Below are 19,216 nucleotides of genomic sequence, written 5' to 3'. Positions count from 1 at the left end.
GCAAAAGACATGAGAATGCCATCAAAAGGTCCATGTCTTCCAGACTTCCTGCAGTTAGGCCTGCTTGTTCCCATTGGAATCCATGGAGATTAGGGGAAAAGCAAAAATAGAATTAAATAAAATCCTAAGAAAAATCAAACCTCTATAAGGCTGGTCCCAGACGGAGTATAAGTCTCCTCTTGACGAGCAGATAAGCTTGCTTAAGACAAACTACAAATCAAAATGTAGAAATCACAGATTTACTCTCCCATCTCCCCAAAACACTCAGCATCAAGGAAGATGTTGTTTTGAGAAGGGGAACAAGAATAGGGCTGTGTAAGCTAAAGGTTTGAAGGACACGGGTGGTGCTGTGGTCTAAACCACAGAGCCTAGGGCTTGCCGATCAGAAGGTCGGCGGTTCGAACCCCCGCAACAGGGTGAGCTCCCGTTGCTCGGTCCCTGCTCCTGCCAACCTAGCAGTTCAAAAGCACGTCAAAGTGCAAGTAGATAAATAGGTACCGCTCCAGCGGGAAGGTAAACGGTGTTTCCGTGCGCTGCTCTGGTTTGCCAGAAGCGGCTTAGTCATGCTGGCCACATGACCCGAAAGCTGTACGCCAGCTCCCTCGGCCAATAAAGTGAGATGAGCGCCGCAACCCCAGAGTTGTCCGCAACTGGACCTAACGGTCAGGGGTCCCTTTACCTTTGCCTTTAAGCTAAAGGTTGCAAAAAGGAAGAAAGGTTAGGATAGAAAGGGAAGTAAGTAACCCTTTTTGGTGTGTCCCCAATTGAAAGAGCCCTCCCAATTCAAATCTTCACCCACACCAGATCTCTGTACTTTCACTTATGAATAACGTCCGCCTCATTCATAGTTCTTTATTAATTTAGAACGGCAGTTCCAAAGTTACAGATTGCTTCTTCCTTTCCTCCCATACAAAGGCATCTTTTTCTCTAAATGTGACTACATGATACATTTTAATTTAAGGGCTATAAATCTCGGAGAACATTTATCCTGTGATGTTCCTCTATACCTAGTCACCATTTATCTATCTCCTCAGATCAGTGGTAGTTTCTCTCCGTCTTCTTCCAAAATTATTTGGTACCTTTCAACAATTTGGAAGCAGTTATGACACACATTGGATAACCATGTAAGTACAACATGTCCTTTCAGTACAGAAGAGGGTGGCTGATCATTGAGGGATTCCTGGTCTGATACTGGCTCCTCCCTAGCTTCCTTTAGTTTGTCAAATGCAGAGCATAGATTATTAACCCCACCCTTCCCTGAAATTTCAGGGCAGTTTATAGTTTTAACATTTCCTTGCCCAAGCCCATCCCTTCCTGTTTGGTGTTAAATGGAATCTTGGTCTCTTTTGATTCTCTTCCGCCCACGCCCCCCCAAAAGAGAGGCCACCCATTTCCGACTCTAATCTCCATAGTTTGACAGTGGCTCTCCTGATCCTCGTAGTATGGAGTCAGTGCTGCGTGGCTCCTTCACGTATTAGAAGGGTAATCGTAGAAGCTCAACTCGATAACTTTGCATGGAGAAGACTTGTACAATGGATATCTCCCACATGAATTGGGTCTTCTGATGTTATTTTTGCACCACATGAAAGAACTATGTTACAGCACTTCCCCATATCGCGAAGGTGACGTCAGAAGGCACCTTAAGGCCTTAGCATATGTCATATGCTGACATAAATGGTTTGCTAGGAGCACATTATGTTGCCTGCAGTAATAGGAGCAAGTTTCTACTTGGCTAAATTTGTTGCATTCTTAAAAGTTGTTTTACAAATTTTTTTATTTCATTTGACAAATATTTAAAGGGGCAGGTTCACAATATCTGCTGCTAAATTTCATTCACAATTCCTGTTTTAAATTAAATCATGATAGTATGTTCCAAAGCAATTATAATAGTAAAGATTAAAGCTGATTTCAAATGTAATTATTCTCTTACGTTTATTACTATTTCTTTGATATGGAGTGCTTGTGATCTATACAATTTATTCCAGAATGTTACTCAAGATGGCCAGATATGATGCTGGACTTGTCGTTCCCCAATCTGGGACATTCTTCCTTTATATTAAATCTGCTAATCTTTTTTAAATACTAAAAGTGTTCAGATCAGACTGGACTGAGAAGCAGGAAGCTCTGATGAGGACAGGCAAAATAAACTATGTTGTGCATAATCTTCCACTGATATCCTGGGCTATAGCAAATGGATGAGTTGCCTTTCAGTTATTTGTGACTAAGTCATGCATGTTGCAGATTTCTGAGCCACCTTTGAGCTGAGAAATCTTATGAGGAGCGTTGGAATGTCCTGTAGTTAGCTTTTTGAAAAGATAGTTTGCATCGTTTGTATGCAGTTTCCTCCCAAGACATATGGATATGAAATGACAAATGATTCTTAAATTGAAACAGGTGGGCCGAAAAAGAACTTAATATGATGAAGCTCTTCTTTGATAATTTGGTGTACTACATTCAAGCTGTCAGGGAAGGACGGCATAAGCATGCATTGTAAGTATGGTGTTAGAGTGGTGGGGTGTATCTTGTCTGTTCATGGTTTTGATGTTTTTAACATTTATCTGAACCTTGTTAAAATCCACCTTCACATGGTCAAAATTTGCTCCTGATCAAACAAAATTCCTTTTTGCACCTTATTTATTGATGTGTATTCATATTCATCAGTATTTCCTTTGACCCGCATTATCACTTGTGAATAACAAGGCCTATTTTGAGCTGATCTGAGATGGCATCTGGCTAAAGGAAATTACATCAAGTCCATGGGTGTGTGACTATATCTCATTCCCATAACCATCTTACTATATTAAGCAGCAAAAAAGAAAAAATGGTTTGCTTTTCATTAATCTATGCTTGCTGAGCTTTCTTTCACTTTGAACATTGGGCGCTCAGTGAAAATGGGTCTGTGTTGGAGGGTTGTTTTGGCACAGGAGTTAAGGGTGAGCATCTTTTGTGGTCAGGTGGTACAAAGATGTATGGATATGTAGAGCGGCTTTATAGGGTGCACTTGTGGGTGTGGAGATGGTTGTCATAAGACTGATGGTAGCTGGAAAAGGTTGAGGGAAAATCTGTTCCAAAGTAGGCCCATGTTGAGCTGAGCTGACATGACGTGGGAGTGGAATTTTAATGTTTGTTAAGTGTTAGTTTTAGAGGGAGTGTTTTGTCTCACTAGCTTTGGAGTCCTGCTATTCTAGGAGTGCCAAGTGGGAATTCTTTACTTTGAACAACAAAAAATCCCCCTGCTTTTGTAGTTCTAAAACTGCTTTGTCATATTAGTTTGAGGAGTTGAGGCTAAAGACTCTTTGGGCTTGTTGAACGAGTTGCACTCTTACTTGGAACCCATCTTCTTACCTAATAAACGTTATCTATCCCAAGCCATATGAGCTAAGCCAAAAAAGTAATAAATAGATGAATATTTTCATATGTATCCTTAAACAAAATTATATTTTAAAAAATTGTTTGCAGCGGTAGAGTCTGTTAAATTTGCTTGTACACAGTTTGTATCTTAAATTAACCAAGAGTACAGATACCATCTCACCCGCAGAGGTCCTCCTTAGAGCCTCCTAGTCACTCGTTCGGTGACCTTTGTGATTGAGGGGTGAGGGTGGCAAGCACTTCCTTCACCTGTGTAGGAACTTTTATAAAGTCTGAATGCCTGATCTGTGTTAGGGAGAGATGCCCCACCACTGCCAGTGCCGATTTTGGGCTAAAATCAGCACGGATGCCAGTGGTGGAGGAAGGGGAGCAGGCAGGGCACCACCTCACCTAAGGGTTGAACCAGCCCTGCTGAATTGATACCAATTTCTAGTAAGTAAAAACCCTCAGTGAAATAAAATAAAAAGCACCCGTTAGGTGGAGGAAGAGGATTGGAACGCCCAGAATATGTTGTACATGACGTGGCAGGGGTAGAAGAAAATGTTTGAAACTGGGTGGTATTTGATTTAAGCTTTACTCAGAGTGGACGTGAGTGGTGCTGTGGTCTAAACCACAGAGCCTAGGGCTTGCCATTCAGAAGGTCAGCGGTTCGAATCCCCACGACGGGGTGAGCTTCTGTTGCTCGATCCCAGCTTCTGCCCACCTATCAGTTCGAAAGCATGTCAAAGTGCAAGTACAGTGGTACTTCGGGTTGCATACACTTCAGGTCACATACGCTTCAGCTTACAGACTCCGCTAACCCAGAAATAGTGCTTCAGGTTAAGAGCTTTGCTTCAGGATAAGAACAGAAATTGTGCTCCAGCAGTGCGGCGGCAGCAGGAGGCCCCATTAGCTAAAGTGGTGCTTCAGGTTAAGAACAGTTTCAGGTTAAGTACAGACCTCTGGAACAGATTTAAGTACTTAACCCGAGGTACCACTGTGGATAAATAGGTACTGCTCCGGTGGGAAGGTAAACAGCGTTTCCGTGCACTGCTCTGGTTCACCAGAAGTGGCTTAGTCATGCTGGCCACATGACCTGGAAGCTGTACGCCGGCTCCCTCAACGAATAAAGCGAGATGAGTGCTGCAACCCCAGAGTCTGCGACTGGACCTAATGGTCAGGGGTCCCTTTACCTTTACAGTGTAGACCCTTCAAAATGAACTGACCTTACTTAGGCACAAATACCACACATACGGGTTTTTTTATTTAAAAAAATATTAAATATTTTCCTTGTTTACAAAAGCGCATACATGCATTGTCTCTTTCTTCAGGTTGTGTTTTCTACAGATCAGTTGTATTTGTTGTGAGACATTGGTGTTACAGTGGTACCTCGCAAGACGAATGCCTCGGAAGACGAAAAACTCGCAAGACGAAAGAGTTTTTCGTTTTTTGAGTTGCTTCGCAAGACGATTTTCCCTATGGGCTTGCTTCGCAAGATGAAAACGTCTTGCGAGTTTGTTTCCTTTTTTCTTAAAGCCGCTTGAAGAGGTGCAGTTGCGACGGACCGTGCTTCACAAGATGAAAAACCGCGCAAGACGAAAAGACTCGCGGAACGAATTAATTTCGTCTTGCGAGGCACCACTGTATATGCAGTATAGAATTGGGAAGAAAAGAGAGAGGGTGGGGTGGTAAAGCTCCTGGGTGTATCAGCGCCAATTTCCATGGTGTTAGGTACCATCTGTAAGTGAGTTTCAGAGTGAGTTCCTTTCTTTTTGCTGATTTAAAGGGAGGTTTAGACCACATTCTAGTCCATTGGGTGGGGTTGATTTTGTAGCCTATGTCGTCTTCCCATTGTTTTTTGATTGTGTCAAATGGGTTTGTGGGGCTTTGGAAAAGTGTTTGGTATATTGTGGATACCATCCCCTTGCCATGTTCCATTGTTAGAAGAAAGTTATTGAAGGTGGTCAAGGGCCTAGTGGCTGTTGATCTAACTACTGGATTATTTAAGAAGGCATGTAGCTGATGATGTGTTAGCCAGGGTATTCAGGTGTCCCCTTGTTTGTTTTGTATTTCTTGTGTCGATATGGGTTTGTTGTTTTTTGTAGAAGTCTGCTACAAAGGCCTTTGGCTTGCGAGGTTCATATCTGGAGGTTTGGTGCTGCATGGTGGAAGAGTGGGTACCACACATATGTCCAATTCTCTTTTGGGGTGGTTTGACCCCAGTTATGAAAAAGGGTTTAAACAATGGCAAAACAGTTGTTGATGACTGAAGATGTACTGAAATAACAAATAATTTCCATGATAGGTACAGCCACAGCGCAGAAGTTCAAGTTCGCCTTCAGTTTTTGACGTGTGTCTTTTCAACTCTAGGATCACCAGATCATTTCAGTAAGTTCTAAATATATGTACCCATACTTTTTCTTTTAAACAACGAGGTTGATTTGCTGACGCTGAATAATAGAAATACCATTGTTACATCAGCCAGACAAACAGGGGAGGTAGCAGAAAGGAAATGGCTTCTTTCTTTAAAGCTAAAATAAAAATGAATACTAAAAGTCTGGTAGCCATCTTCAGATATCTGAAACATAGAAGATGGAACAAGCTTGCTTTCTGCTGCCCCAGAGTGGGGGACCCAAACTAATGGGTAAAATTAGGAAGAACTTTCTGACAGCAGGAGATTTTTGACAGTGGAGTGGGCTAACCCAGAAGGTGACGGACGCTCCTTCATTGGAGGTTTTAAAAAGGTTGGCTGGCCCATCTGTCAGGGATTCTTTAGCTATTATTCCTATATAGCAAGGGGTTGGGCTAGATGACCCTTGGGTTCCCTTCCAGTTCTAGAGTTCTACCATTTAATAAGTTTGAGAAGACAAGCTGTGTAGCCCTTTAGCACTTTTAGGGCTCTTCCGGGTTGGTGTGATTTGAGAGGCTGACGATGCTGTTTCAATTCTGTCAATGATACAGGTCGAACCAGCAGACAGGCGTGCGTGGGATCAGGCTGCCTTGCTGTGTTTACTGTGGGAAGGACTTTTGGGGAAAGAAATTAGCTGTCTTTTACCAGGATGTTGTCATATGTTGCTTTGAATCTCTAGGGTTGAGTCTGGAGCAAGTAGACATACTATGGCACTGTTTAGTAGAAGATTCGGAATGCTATGACGATGCTCTGCACTGGTTCTTAAATCAAGTGCGAAGCAAAGACCAGCATGCCATGGGAATGGAAACCTACAAGCATCTTTTTTTAGAAAAGGTAGAAGGGAAATAGCTTCTTACATACAAAACCTATTAACATTCCTCTTTGAAAAAAAGGCTGATGTTGATGGAACCAAAACATGCTTTTATTTTATTTAGATGCCTCAGCTAAAGCCCGAAACCATTAGTATGACTGGATTAAACTTGTTTCAGCATTTATGTAACTTGGCTCGATTGGCTACTAGTGCATATGATGGCGGTTCAAACTCAGAGGTAAGCGAGAGTATTACATCGCTATTTCCCTTCTTTCAAAGTTTTACATAACTCTTCAGTTCTTCCACGAGATAGATTTAGTATACTTTGTGAATATTTGCTGAGCGGTACGATTTAGCAAATGCAGTTTGACCTTTCTGTGTTCCTGTGTTAAGACTTTCTGTTCTGTAAATGATAAGCAGCAGCTTATCTGACAAGGGAGTTGTAACTCAGAGATACTGAGATGGGAATTATGTCTCTTGAGGACTAAGGATGCTTTTTCTCCTTGGAAGAAAGCACTTTTTATATGTTTGGTATGGAACTGGCTGAAGTTGTATCTTGCCTATGAAAAGAGTTGAAATGTGGGTGGGAAGTTAGATGATTACTATTGACCTTTGCATGAAAACAGGGTGGAAATCAGTTTTCGGAAAGCTGCCCAGTTGATTTGGGATTTTTCTTTTACTCAATCCTGTTAATTGAAGCCAAGGATTCCGAAAAGGAGGAAGTGGAGCTGTTAAGGAAGTTGAACCATAACTTAAAACTAACCTCACTCTGCATGGGTTTTGACATAACTCCAAACTGCGATGAGGAAACTTTCAGTTTTTGACCTTCTCTGCACAGCCATATTAGAGGAGGAGTTGCCCAGAGTCATTCATAGATCACAAAACATAGTTTAGCATTACTTCCAAACATGTCTGACCAGTACACCAATAAGTTGGGGCAAGGGGACAGACAGAAAACACCTCTGTTAACCGGTACTGGCAACCCCCAATTTGTGTGGGGATTGCAGTCTCTGAAATTGCATGCAATTGAAACGGCCTGCTCCACCCTTTTAGTGACGTCTTTTATGATGTTTCCAGGTCACTTCTGGGTTCAGTGTTGTGTGCGATACATATTGGTCACTCCTAAAACAGGGGTATTGTGAAAAAGACATAGATGATACATGGTATTGTACAGCACAGCATTGACATGATAATGATTAGGTGGTCATTCGTATAAAGAAATAACCCAGTTTCTCACTTCTTTTTTGCAGTTGTGTGGTATGGACCAATTCTGGGGTATTGCTTTAAGAGCACAGTCTGGAGATGTGAGCCGTGCAGCTATACAGTATATTAACTCCTATTATATTAATGGTATGATATAATTCAGTTTAAGATACTGCGCATTGCTCAGTCTGATGTTGTGTATCAGTGATACCGTACTTCAACTCTTTTTTTCTTGGGGGACATATAAGTTTCATCATGCTAATGGAACATTTCCTTGTAAATCATATTTTAGGTAAAACGGGTCTGGAGAAAGAGCAAGAATTTATTAGCAAGTGCATGGAAAGCCTAATGATAGCATCCAGTAATCTGGAGCAAGATTCTCACTCCAGCCTCACCATTATTGAACGAGGACTTCTGATGCTTAAGACTCATTTAGAAGCTTTTCGGAGAAGGTAAACTATGCCCATAGTAATTTTATTTAATAAAAGTTGCTGTTTAATGATATTCTTGGGGTCACACAGGGTGCTTGCACTAGCCTCATAGAATTTAATGGTTGTTTGTCTTTTTCCCAATTGTCACATACAGTCATATGGGCTTCTGTTAGGAAGTGCACTATTATTTTGGTATCTTCATCAAAATAATTCTTTGGTGAAAACAAAAGAAAATTATTAAAGGGGCTCTAGAGCAGGCATAGGCAAACTCGGCCCTCCAGATTTTTTTTGGCCTACAACTCCCATGATCCCTAGCTAGCAGGACCAGTGGTCAGGGTTGATGGGAATTGTAGTCCCAAAACATTTGGAGGGCTGAGTTTGCCTATGCCTGCTCTAGAGAGTTCACAACCAGTGATATTTTTTTCCTATTAAAATCAATGTTTGGGCACTGCCGAACATATGGTAAATATGCTTTACTTTTGAACAGCTCATTCGATGCCATATAGCAAACTCTTCCTGAAATGCCCCTAGTTTCAATTGCAGATTGTCCCCCTTCAGCTCATGCAACTGGCTTCACAGTTCTTTGGATCCTGGCCAAAGTTTATAACAGCAAGATTCAAAAAATTCAAAAGTCTCCTTTCCTTGCCCCAGCTTCAGCCGCACCCCAAATGCCAGCCTGAATAGGAAAGTCTAAAATGCTACCATAAGCAATGTTTAGGTGGTTCAATTGGTTTAAGACACAAATTGCCAGTGAATTTCCTTTTTATATGATAAATATTATTTCTTTCTCAGGTTTGCATATCATCTGAGACAGTGGCAAATTGAGGGCACTGGCATCAGCAGCCATTTAAAAGCCTTGAGTGACAAACAGTCATTGCCTCTCAGAATTGTTTGCCAGCCAGCTGGGCTTCCTGACAAGGTACAGTCTAGCAAGTTGTTTTCCAAAAGAGCATTGTGTTATGTCCCTGCTTTCCCGCCATTCTCAGCTAAACAAATTTGTTATATTTCAGATGACAATTGAAATGTATCCGAGTGATCAGGTGGCCGACCTGAGAGCCGAAGTTACACATTGGTATGAGAATTTGCAGAAAGAGCAGCTAAACCAACAGGCTCAGCTGCAGGAGTTTGGCCAAAGCAGTCGGAAAGGAGATTTTCCAGGTATGATTTAAAGCATGTTGACATAACTTCAGCCTGGCTTCTTTGCCCCTCATTTAGAGTACTTCTGAAGTAAAGACAACTAAGGGAAATAGCTGTGTGGATGGCCTTGTTTCTCCTTCGATTTTAACAGAATTTAATGTTCATACAAGGTTAGCTTTTCTTCTGCAAATGCTAGTTTTTCTATAGTATAATAATAATAATAATAATAATAATAATAATAATAATAATATCTGTGTTGATAAAGGAAATGAGCCAAGTCCAGACCTGCATGAATGAACACCAACAGAAGGGTTAATTTCAGATAAAAACCAAATCTGACCCCATTGATTTTATTTTTTTCAATGTTCAAATAGTGAAGCAAGTTGTGCTGTTTCTTTAGGTGGCCTCATGGGACCTGTGAGAATGATCTCTTCTGGACATGAACTAACAACTGACTACGATGAAAAAACTCTTCATGAACTGGGTTTTAAAGATATGCAGGTAGTGACAAACATATCAAAGAGGTCATTTTACAACATTTTACATTGTCACGTGGTAATGGTTTTCATTTCCACAGTAACATCGATGTACATGCTGGTATGCAGAGTTTCATAAGCAAAAACAAGAGACAGGTCTCGGGAAACCTAAAATCTAAAGCAGACAGCAGGGGAATGTTGCAGTCTATTTAGTTTCCTACTCCAGCTAATGCACATGTAAAATAGAAATGTTCTTCATACAGCAGTGAGCATTGCTGCTACTTGGTTGCCTTGAGGGGGAAAGCCATGCTTTGAAGTAAGGTAATTATGAACATAGTACTTAAAGATGCAAGCAATTTTATCTCATGTTTTCAAGATGTGGGCACTGAGGAGGGGGTTGTATCTTCCCTTGGAGTCTTAAGTAAAGTTTAAATGTTATTGGCCATCTATATCCGAAGGAGGAGCAGATCCCCTTTTAGACTACCAAATGTCTTTCCCTAGGGAAGTATTATAAGATTGTCTTCATGCATATTGATTTTGTTAAGACTGCAGAGTTGGTGGGCCGCAACTCACTTCACCTTTCTCAGTGGCAGTGTTATGCTTTTAGTTGATCTCTTTAATAATAAAAAAATCACTTTCCACTGTTTCTTCTCTTGTGGCTGTATTACTCTTTACAGTACCACTTTTAAGATCATTGCCGTTAAGGACTCTCTCTGGCGTACGGACTTGTTCCTTGCCAGGTGACTGTTTTGTGCATTTCATCTTCGGCTACAGGAGCAGACTTTGGGGTGGCATTTGATAGTGTGCTTGAAACCACGTGGTGCACATTACAGATGGGGTGGGTGGGATGCCAGTTGTCTTCGAAAAGCTGCCTTGCGCACATGTTGTACAGTACATGCTTCTTCTTACAAATAAATCCCTGTTTGTTATTCCAAGATGGTGTTTGTGTCCTTGGGAGCTCCACGGAGAGAGCGAAAGGGAGAAGGCGTTCAGCTTCCCGCATCCTGCTTACCACCTCCTCAGAAGGACAACATTCCGATGCTCTTACTCCTGCAAGAACCTCATCTGACCACCCTGTTTGATTTGCTGGAGATGCTTGCCTCCTTTAAACCTCCTCCTGCTGAAGTGGCTATGGAAGATAGCGAGGTACCGTATTTTTCGCTCCATAAGACACACCTGATCATAAGACGCACCTAGTTTTTAGAGGGGGAATGCAAGGAAAAAAAGTATTCTTTAAAGGGAGCACTGAGCAGAGCCTGTATGCATCCCAGGCTCTGCTCAGCGCTCCCTTTCACGAGCCACGTGAGCATGTGTGCGGCGCTTGCAGGCTTTTCCCTAGGGAGGGAGAAGCCCCCAAGAGCTGCACACACGCTCTGCGCGGCTCTTTAAAGGGAGGCTCTTGGGGGCTTTTCCCCGAGGAGGGAGAAGGGACTGACGGGCTGCCCTTCTCCCTCCTCGGGGAAAAGCCCCCAAGAGCCGCACACATGCTCCGCACGGCTCTTCAGAGCCTCCTGCCTGCATTCGCTCCATAAGACGTACACACATTTCCCCTTACTTTTTAGGAGGGGAAAAGTGCTTCTTATGGAGCAAAAAATACGGTAATTTTAATCAAATTCTTATGGACTATGGGCTGTGCCTACTTACTCACCAACCCCCTGCCATTCTCCCCACATTAACCTCCCCACCCCATGCAACAATTAAGCTCCCTATTCACCTTCCCAACCCCATTTTTGCAGCCACATTTTCATTCAGTAACCTTGGCTTTGCACCTGTTTTAACCTTCACCCCCTTATCCATGCCTCCTCCTCCATCTTTGCAACCCCCTTTGCACCCCCATTTTCACCACTCTCTTTTCCTCCATCCTTCTCCTTACTTTTCTCAGCTCTCCCTCACACGCAGACCACCCCACATTTTAATGCTTCCTCTTCTCTTCTCAAGCCATGGTTATGAATGAATGAATGTAGCCCTACATCTTTGGTTGTAAATATCCCATGATTCAGTTAAGTTGAATTAATTATGACTTAATGTGAGATATTTTGCATGCTTGTTCACAGAGTGTAAAATGTGAAGAACTTCATCTTCATGCAGAAAATCTTTCCAGGCGAGTTTGGGAGTTGTTGATGCTTCTGCCTACATGTCCCAATATGCTTCAGGCATTTCAAAATATTTCTGATGAACAGGTGAGTGAAGAATCACTCCTTAAATATTTGCATCTGTCAACACATGAGGCTAGTAGCATCTTATGGTGTCTTCATTCATTCTGTTTTTGGTGGCATTTTTCACGTGTTCCAGTGCCCATGACGGTTGGTGTGCCATCTCTGGCAATGCCAGTTGAATGATATTGGCCCGAAAAGTATCAGAATCACGTCTAGGAGAGTGTTGGCTTTGTTGGCGTGGTCACAACAGCTCAAGTGAATTGGCATTTGAATTGGCATGTTCATTCATTTGAATTGGCATGTTCATTCATGGTGTGGCATCAGGTACCTGCATAGTTATGCACCAGAGATTCCTGTTGTGCTTACATAGTATCATGCATGATGAATTATTCTGACCCAGATATTAACACTATAAATGCCAGAAGTGCAAGAACATTCACAAATGCTTACAGGCCAAAGCAGCTTGGAGTTTTGAAGCTCAGTGAAATTGTACTAGAAAGGCTATAGGAAATGATGGCTGAGTGCTCCTATTAATCCACTGACAATACATCTTGGGATAGCAGGTGGAGGCAGTTTTACGTTTTGGTGGTTGTGCTGATTTATTATAGCAACACATGCACAGAACTGTGCATACCTCTCTTTGAGTTACTGTCAAAGCTCTGTATTATCTTACCTTTCAGCCACTATGTGAGAGGATATTTCAAAGTTGTTCTCTATTGCCGTGATCTAATGTATGTGTGAGTGGGGGAGAACCCTGGACATTTCTTTGAAGTTTTCCCTGCAAGACTGCGGAAGACACAAGCTATGTTTCAGTTTAATTTTTTTTTTTAAGTAAACTGAAAACAGGTTGCTTCTTCTGTAGAAACCACAAAGAAACTACCACTGCTTTGAGGTTTTGTTTTGTTTTTGTTTTTAATTACAATCAAGCAGTTAATACGTTTTATGGAATAAATTTCAGCATTTTCCTCTTTTGATTTCACTTTGGCTTCAGGGTCAAAAACCAGAACCCACCAGCGCTCCCCAAACCCAACCCAAGAACCTTTGTTTCATGTTGTCCACATGAATAGTTTTCAGTCTGAATAGTTAATAAACCTTATATCCAAATTATTGCCCATCGTTTCTAACCTGGTGTGCTGGTGTTGCTTATTTCTTCACTTACAAGTTATACTCTTCTGTCTTTTTTAAAAGGGTAATGATGGGTTCAACTGGAAAGATCTTTTGAGAATAAAAAGTGCCCATAAACTTTTGTATGCCCTTGAAATAATTGAAGCTCTTGGAAAACCCAACAGAAGAATAAGGCGAGAATCCACGGTAGTGTCATTCTTTTTCCTATGCATAGCATGAAGTGCCTTTTATAATCTGTGTATTTTTTTGTAATACTAATGTTCTTGTCATTAACTTTAGGGAAGTTACAGTGATCTGTATCCAGATTCTGATGACTCAAGTGAAGATCAAATAGAAAACAGTAAAAACACATGGAGCTGCAAGGTATGATACTACTATTGAAAGCTATTCTAGTGATTGCATGTATAATCTTGTTTCTGTTGATTTTAGTGTGACATTTCAGAACTTGCATAAGTGAAGGCACAATTTTAAGAGAAAGGTCTAGCTTGCTGCAAACAAGCATCTTGCTTGCTGAAACTGTGATGTGAAAGTATTATGTAAATGATCCTATCAGTAGAGTATTTTACAAGTTAACAGAGTATAAGGTAGTAGAGCAAGATAGCAGAGATCCTGGTCTGCTTCCGTTTTAGACACCAAATGTGGGATTGCAGTTTTGAAAGCATGTAAAACTAAAAGGAAACATGAACTCTTTTTCTTGAGTCAATAAAAAGTTGCTCAGTAATGTACACAAATATACTTGTATCCTGCGACCAAAGTTGTTTGGGGTTTCCATTTGCTCTTACTGCTACTTTTTTATTCTCCTTGTAGTTTGTTGCTTCTGGAGGGCTTCAGCAGCTCCTGGAAATCTTTAACTCTGGGATTCTAGAGCCTAAAGAGCAGGAATCATGGACTGTGGTAAGTGGCGTGCCTGATTCTTAATCATAAGATGGGTTACCATTGCATAGGCGTGCTTTTGGAAGCTTGTATGTCAGCCGTTTTCTGCCTATGGAGTATATTTTCAGAGTCCTTTTCCGAAGTTCTCGGGGCTTTATGATCTGTAGTGCGTATGGGGCTCTTTGAGCCGTGGGAATTTCTACAGTGTTCCTATAGCTCTGCTTTTAAAATGTCCTGCTGTTAGCTGAACAAATTGCAAAGGAAAGCCAAGCTAATCAGACTTTTCTTATTTTCAGTGGCTACTAGACTGCCTTGCGTGCTTGCTGAAGTTGATATGCCAGTTTGCGGTAGATCCTTCTGATCTGGATTTGGCTTATCACGATGTCTTTGCCTGGTCTGGAGTAGCAGAGAGCCACAGGAAGAGAACTTGGCCAGGGAAATCACGCAAGACTGCGGGAGACCACACAAAGGGCCTGCATATACCTCGCTTGACAGAGGTGAGAAACGAACAAGGAATTTCAACATAAACCTTTTTGTACTTGACTTATCCCGATGCATACTGGATCTTTCAGTCTTGGATCCTTCGGCTATGTGGCTTCCATTGCCAAGACTTAAGAAAGACATTGTGTGCATGCAGACACAGGCATACAGACAGAATCCACTTGTTTATAGACTGCGTACTTAGAGAATAAAAGAGAGATTTTTGTTAGTACTTCAATACAGTCTGAAATCTCTCCCCCCAAAACATTTTCCTTCCTTGTCACTATCCAGCAGTCCAAATACTATGGTTTCTCCCAAACTTTGCGTGCCAAAGATCCCAGCTTCAATCCCAAGCATCTCCTGTAAATAAACAAACAAACAAAAACAGGTGAGGCAGCATGTGATGGCAATCCAACAGTCAGATTAGAAAATACTTTCTCAAGACATAGGAAATTTGAATGTACTTGGATGGCTGGCTGAAGTTCAGGGTATCTTGCTTATCACTCCAATACATAGAGTCAGCATATTTATTTTTCTGATTTGATTTAAAGCATAAGAAATATGTTATATATTAAGATAGCAGTTGCATTAACTGTTTTCTTTTGGCTTCAATTTTTTTAAAGGTATTTCTTGTACTTGTCCAGGGAACCAGTTTGATACAGCGACTTATGTGTGTTGCCTATACGTATGACAACCTGGCGCCTAGGTACAATAACCTTTTTTTAATATCTTTGGTAAGATTTATAGTATACATATTTGCATTAAAGCATCATACTGATTTCCCAGTTTCAGAAAGGATTATGAAGTTACAAATAGACGAAGCTATTTAGGTTTTCTTTAAAGCGTCTTTTTAGTTCAGTATTTTACAAACTTGAGCCTCAAACCAGCCCTCAAGAGCTGAAGGAAAAGTGAGCAACTGCACGTGCTCCCTTGGTTGTTACTTGGTGCCCAAAGAAGACCCGATTATGGCCCAGAGGCCTCGAGAGATTGAAAGAAGGTTGTTAGGTTGTTAGCCACTATTCTGCATTGGTGTTGGGCATCATTCTGGTTGCTGAAGACAGTTGGTTTGGCTTTTCCATTTGCCCTGATCTCTGTTGATGTGAGTCCTGGCAGTTCCCACAGCCCTCATTGCTGGCACAGGATGCAGCAGGTCCGCTATTTTCCAGACATACTAAATATATTTCTCCAAGGAGAAGTAAGCTGACCTCAAGGGAGTTACAGCCCACACCAAGTTAGGAATCTGCCTGTCATGAGTATCTCAGGGGGCCTAAATCAGGTTTATTCCCAGCAGCCGTTCCTAACTTGGCACAAGGTGCCACACAGTATGACCTCTCTGCTTTGCCTCGGATTATGCTCCTCATTTCATGTTAGAAATACTACGGCATTTAAGTTAGTTCCTGCATTTGCATAGTTATGAAAAATTCCGCGTTTTAGTTTGTTCTCTGCTAGTCTCATTGCACAAAGCATCCTGGGGAAAAATTAGGAGCAGGGCTCAAAACCCTCCATACTAAATTGTATTTTAATATTTTGATAATCCACTGAGAACAAATGAGTAATATTTTGAGGAGTGAAAAGAAACCACTTTTCATTGCTTGATTTTTGCGGAAGGGTTTTTTTTTTAATAGAGTTTTTTACCAAGATCTTATTGACTTGATTTTCTTCCTATACAGGGTATTGAAAGCTCAAGCTGATCATAGGTCAAGACATGAAGGTTAGTGAATAAATGAAGACAGGAAGGTTACTAAACCCATAACAGCTTCGTTCTTGAAAATCTTTTTTCCTGATTCATAGCTAATTGTATATGTCATGTCATCATGAGTAATGGATTTCAGACAAGATTTCCCCATGCAGTAGAGATGACCAACAAACCTTTGCTATGGCGAACATTTATCAGACTTGAGCAGTGAAGCTGCTGTGTTGAAGTATTTATTTTTGCTGTTGCGAGGACTTTCCAGTTTATTTTATTTAAACATTTTTTCCTCTGCTCTTTAACCTGAAAAGAAGCCCAGAACAGCTTATAAAATCAGGAAGTAATACAGTACCTGCCCTCAGGCTTGTAATCTAAAAGCCATGTCACTTCTCAAGGCAAACTTAGTTCTGGTTTCTAACCTCCTATATGGGAAGGAGTGGAGGGGGGAAATTAATTTGAAAGCAAAGCTCACAGAATAGAGCATTATGCACCATTAGGAAACTTAAAAGATGGAGATTATCCAGGAATGGATTGCTCTTCGCACTTGCTTTAGTGTCAGGGTTGTTCATGTGACTTCATGCTTGCTCTTCTTCTGTGTCTGGAGTGTTCTGCTGTTCCAGACCTGCCTGCTTTGAAGCAGCAGCAAAATTGACAAGCAGCTGACCACAACATTTTTCTTTCCCTTGCTTTGGATAGTGAGCAAGGGATAGTAGGGTGTCAGAGCCATCTTTGTTCACCTGATAGTTTATCTGACCTGACAAGGGCTTCTGCTGTATGTTTTCTCTGTGCTGTGTGGAGGAGACAACAATAATTGGCTCCAAAGAGGCTTGGAAAGAACTCCTAGGCTAGTTCCATCAAGAAGGCGCGAATACCTCAATTTTGTGAAGGCCAGCCTTGCAGCTCAGATGTGAACATAAGTGTCATGCTGAGTTTCAATTTACTGTGATGAATAAGAGTGTGTGTATAGCCAAGGGAGCTGTTTTTTGTATTCCTGCGGTATACAGATTGGCAAAAGCTGTGGCAACACACTTCAGAGTTTTTGTTTTTACTTGAAACTGCAAGCTTTCTTGTAGCAGCTCGGTTCTTCCAGTAGATTTTTGTGTTTTGTTTACTGTCCAGACCTTGAGGTTGGTAGGTGGAGACTTTTGTGAAGTAATGATGTTAGTGCTTCCATAATTCAGTAACTTTACCATGTTGAGGGCTTTGCACAATCAGGTTCTTCCCACAAGGACTAAAATGTCAAGTGGGATCCAACACTTTGGGAGCTGGCCTTCTTGGAAGAAAGGGGAAAATACACACCAAGCTTTGGTCCATGTGTTTGCAGTTAGCAAGTGTCATATGTCTTATCAGGCCTTCTGTTAGCTTAATGCCTCCCTCTTCTTGGTTTTGTGCCTTACCCTTGACCATCTAAGCAAAATCTTCATTCTCAGCATAGTGCAATGAGAACACCCAAGGATGGGTTGTCTCCTCCTCCTCCTACCCTCGGCAGGCAGAGACACATGACAAATATTGTATACAGAAGCTCTGTTTCAGAGGACTCCACCTTTCTTATTTTCCCCTTTGGCAGGCTAGTGTTTTGGAAAATAAATAATAGGAATATATGGGCATGCACACCTCATTAAAAGCAGAATTGTATCTTGCTGACCCATGAAAGCTTATGCAATGCGTGTTAATCTGGATTTAGTAAATCGGAAATAAGATGCTGTGATTGTTCTTATATATTGTGCGCCTTTAAATAAATGAAACGGCATTGTATGTGTGTGGTGTATGACCATTGTATGTGGTTCTTTCTTTTTAGTTACTCACTATTCAATGTGGCTCTTAGTGAGCTGGGCTCACTGCTGCTCTTTGGTGAAATCCAGCCTAGCAGACAGCGATAATTTACAAGACTGGCTAAAGAAACTCACCCTTCTCATTCCTGAGGTAAGCCTAAGGGGTGGGGAAACATAATTCTAGTTACATTAACAAACCCTTGAGCCAAATTCAGTTGAAAGGTCTTAGCTTCATATATCTCATTAGCTTTCTTAATTAACAACATATTCTTAGGCATATCCGCTCAAAGGGTTGTAGCCAAGTAAGTCATACTCAGAGTTAACCCACTGACTGGACTAACTTAAGTCCATTGATTTCATTGGGCCTACTTTGCTTATGACTTTGTTGGGTAGAACTCAGAAGTGAAATCTGCTGAGTTTAATAAAACTTGTTCTGAGATTAGTATCTATAGAATTGTTACCTAAGCCTGTTGAATGCCCTCATTGTGCATCTAGGGTATAAAGTAGCCGTTCTCTTCAGCTTTCAAAACCAAGGTTGCAAATTGATTTTCAGTATAAATTGCTCCATTTGCACGATTCTTTAGCTCTCAGCACTTGGTTGGAAGCCTTTCGTTTCCCCCTCATCTATAAAACTAGCACAAGTGATGAGTTTCAGAATGCCAGCAACTAAAAGACATGTTGAAAGTAGTTTTCATAAGTATGCTAGGGGGAAAGAGGATTTTTTAAAAAAAGTTTTCATTTAAATTGGTTCCATCTTATGGCAATCTCTTTTCATTTCAGACTGCAGTTCGTCACGAGTCCTGCAATGGCCTGTATAAATTATCGTTGTCAGGTTTGGATGGGGGAGACTCAATAAACAGATCTTTCCTGCTACTGGCTGCTTCAACATTGCTCAAGTTTCTTCCTGATGCTCAGGCATTAAAGCCTATCAAGGTAAAACAACAAAAACAAACAAGAAGCGTAGCAGCTTCATTTGTATGGCATTTGTATTGTGTAGCAAATAAAAAACACATTTCTCCCAATTAAATTGAAGCACAGTTCTCAGATTTTTGAGTCCAGCCTCTCTAAGAAGGGTAGCAGCAGTTGCTTGAGCAAGAGCAAGCTTTTCTCTGCCTACTTCCCCCAAGTCCTGATGGTTTGTGCATTTTGATTAGATCAGCCGTTAAAAAGACTGTATGTATGGCTGGTTTTCCAGTTTGTAACATTTACTTGTGGACCTACACATAGCTCTGTAAGATCAGTTCTGTTCTACCTGCCTTCCCATATGCTGTTACTGTCTGTCCTGCCAGTGGATGTCACTGCCA

The 19,216-nt window shown here is 41.3% G+C and overlaps 1 protein-coding gene across 2 annotated transcripts in view; it reads left to right on the top strand.

Annotated features, from left to right (window-relative positions):
* USP34 (ubiquitin specific peptidase 34) overlaps window positions 1-19,216 on the top strand; it is a 104,063-nt gene that overhangs the window by 44,043 nt on the left and 40,804 nt on the right. For both annotated transcript variants that reach the window (XM_053383716.1, XM_053383715.1), the window contains 20 exons: window positions 1,035-1,124; window positions 2,395-2,490; window positions 5,654-5,736; window positions 6,438-6,592; window positions 6,694-6,807; window positions 7,820-7,919; window positions 8,065-8,224; window positions 8,996-9,122; window positions 9,214-9,361; window positions 9,741-9,841; window positions 10,753-10,962; window positions 11,871-11,996; window positions 13,161-13,283; window positions 13,377-13,460; window positions 13,905-13,991; window positions 14,267-14,467; window positions 15,074-15,156; window positions 16,121-16,161; window positions 17,939-18,063; window positions 18,693-18,845. In XM_053383716.1, coding sequence (XP_053239691.1) covers window positions 1,035-1,124; window positions 2,395-2,490; window positions 5,654-5,736; window positions 6,438-6,592; window positions 6,694-6,807; window positions 7,820-7,919; window positions 8,065-8,224; window positions 8,996-9,122; window positions 9,214-9,361; window positions 9,741-9,841; window positions 10,753-10,962; window positions 11,871-11,996; window positions 13,161-13,283; window positions 13,377-13,460; window positions 13,905-13,991; window positions 14,267-14,467; window positions 15,074-15,156; window positions 16,121-16,161; window positions 17,939-18,063; window positions 18,693-18,845 — 2,407 coding nt within the window. The remainder of the gene's footprint in view (window positions 1-1,034; window positions 1,125-2,394; window positions 2,491-5,653; window positions 5,737-6,437; window positions 6,593-6,693; window positions 6,808-7,819; window positions 7,920-8,064; window positions 8,225-8,995; window positions 9,123-9,213; window positions 9,362-9,740; window positions 9,842-10,752; window positions 10,963-11,870; window positions 11,997-13,160; window positions 13,284-13,376; window positions 13,461-13,904; window positions 13,992-14,266; window positions 14,468-15,073; window positions 15,157-16,120; window positions 16,162-17,938; window positions 18,064-18,692; window positions 18,846-19,216) is intronic.

This window comes from Podarcis raffonei, chromosome 3 (assembly GCF_027172205.1).
Source record: "Podarcis raffonei isolate rPodRaf1 chromosome 3, rPodRaf1.pri, whole genome shotgun sequence".
NCBI classification, from domain to species: Eukaryota; Metazoa; Chordata; class Lepidosauria; order Squamata; family Lacertidae; genus Podarcis; species Podarcis raffonei.
The sequence above is the reverse complement of the archived record's forward strand: the minus strand, read 5'-3'. Positions and strand labels throughout refer to the sequence as shown.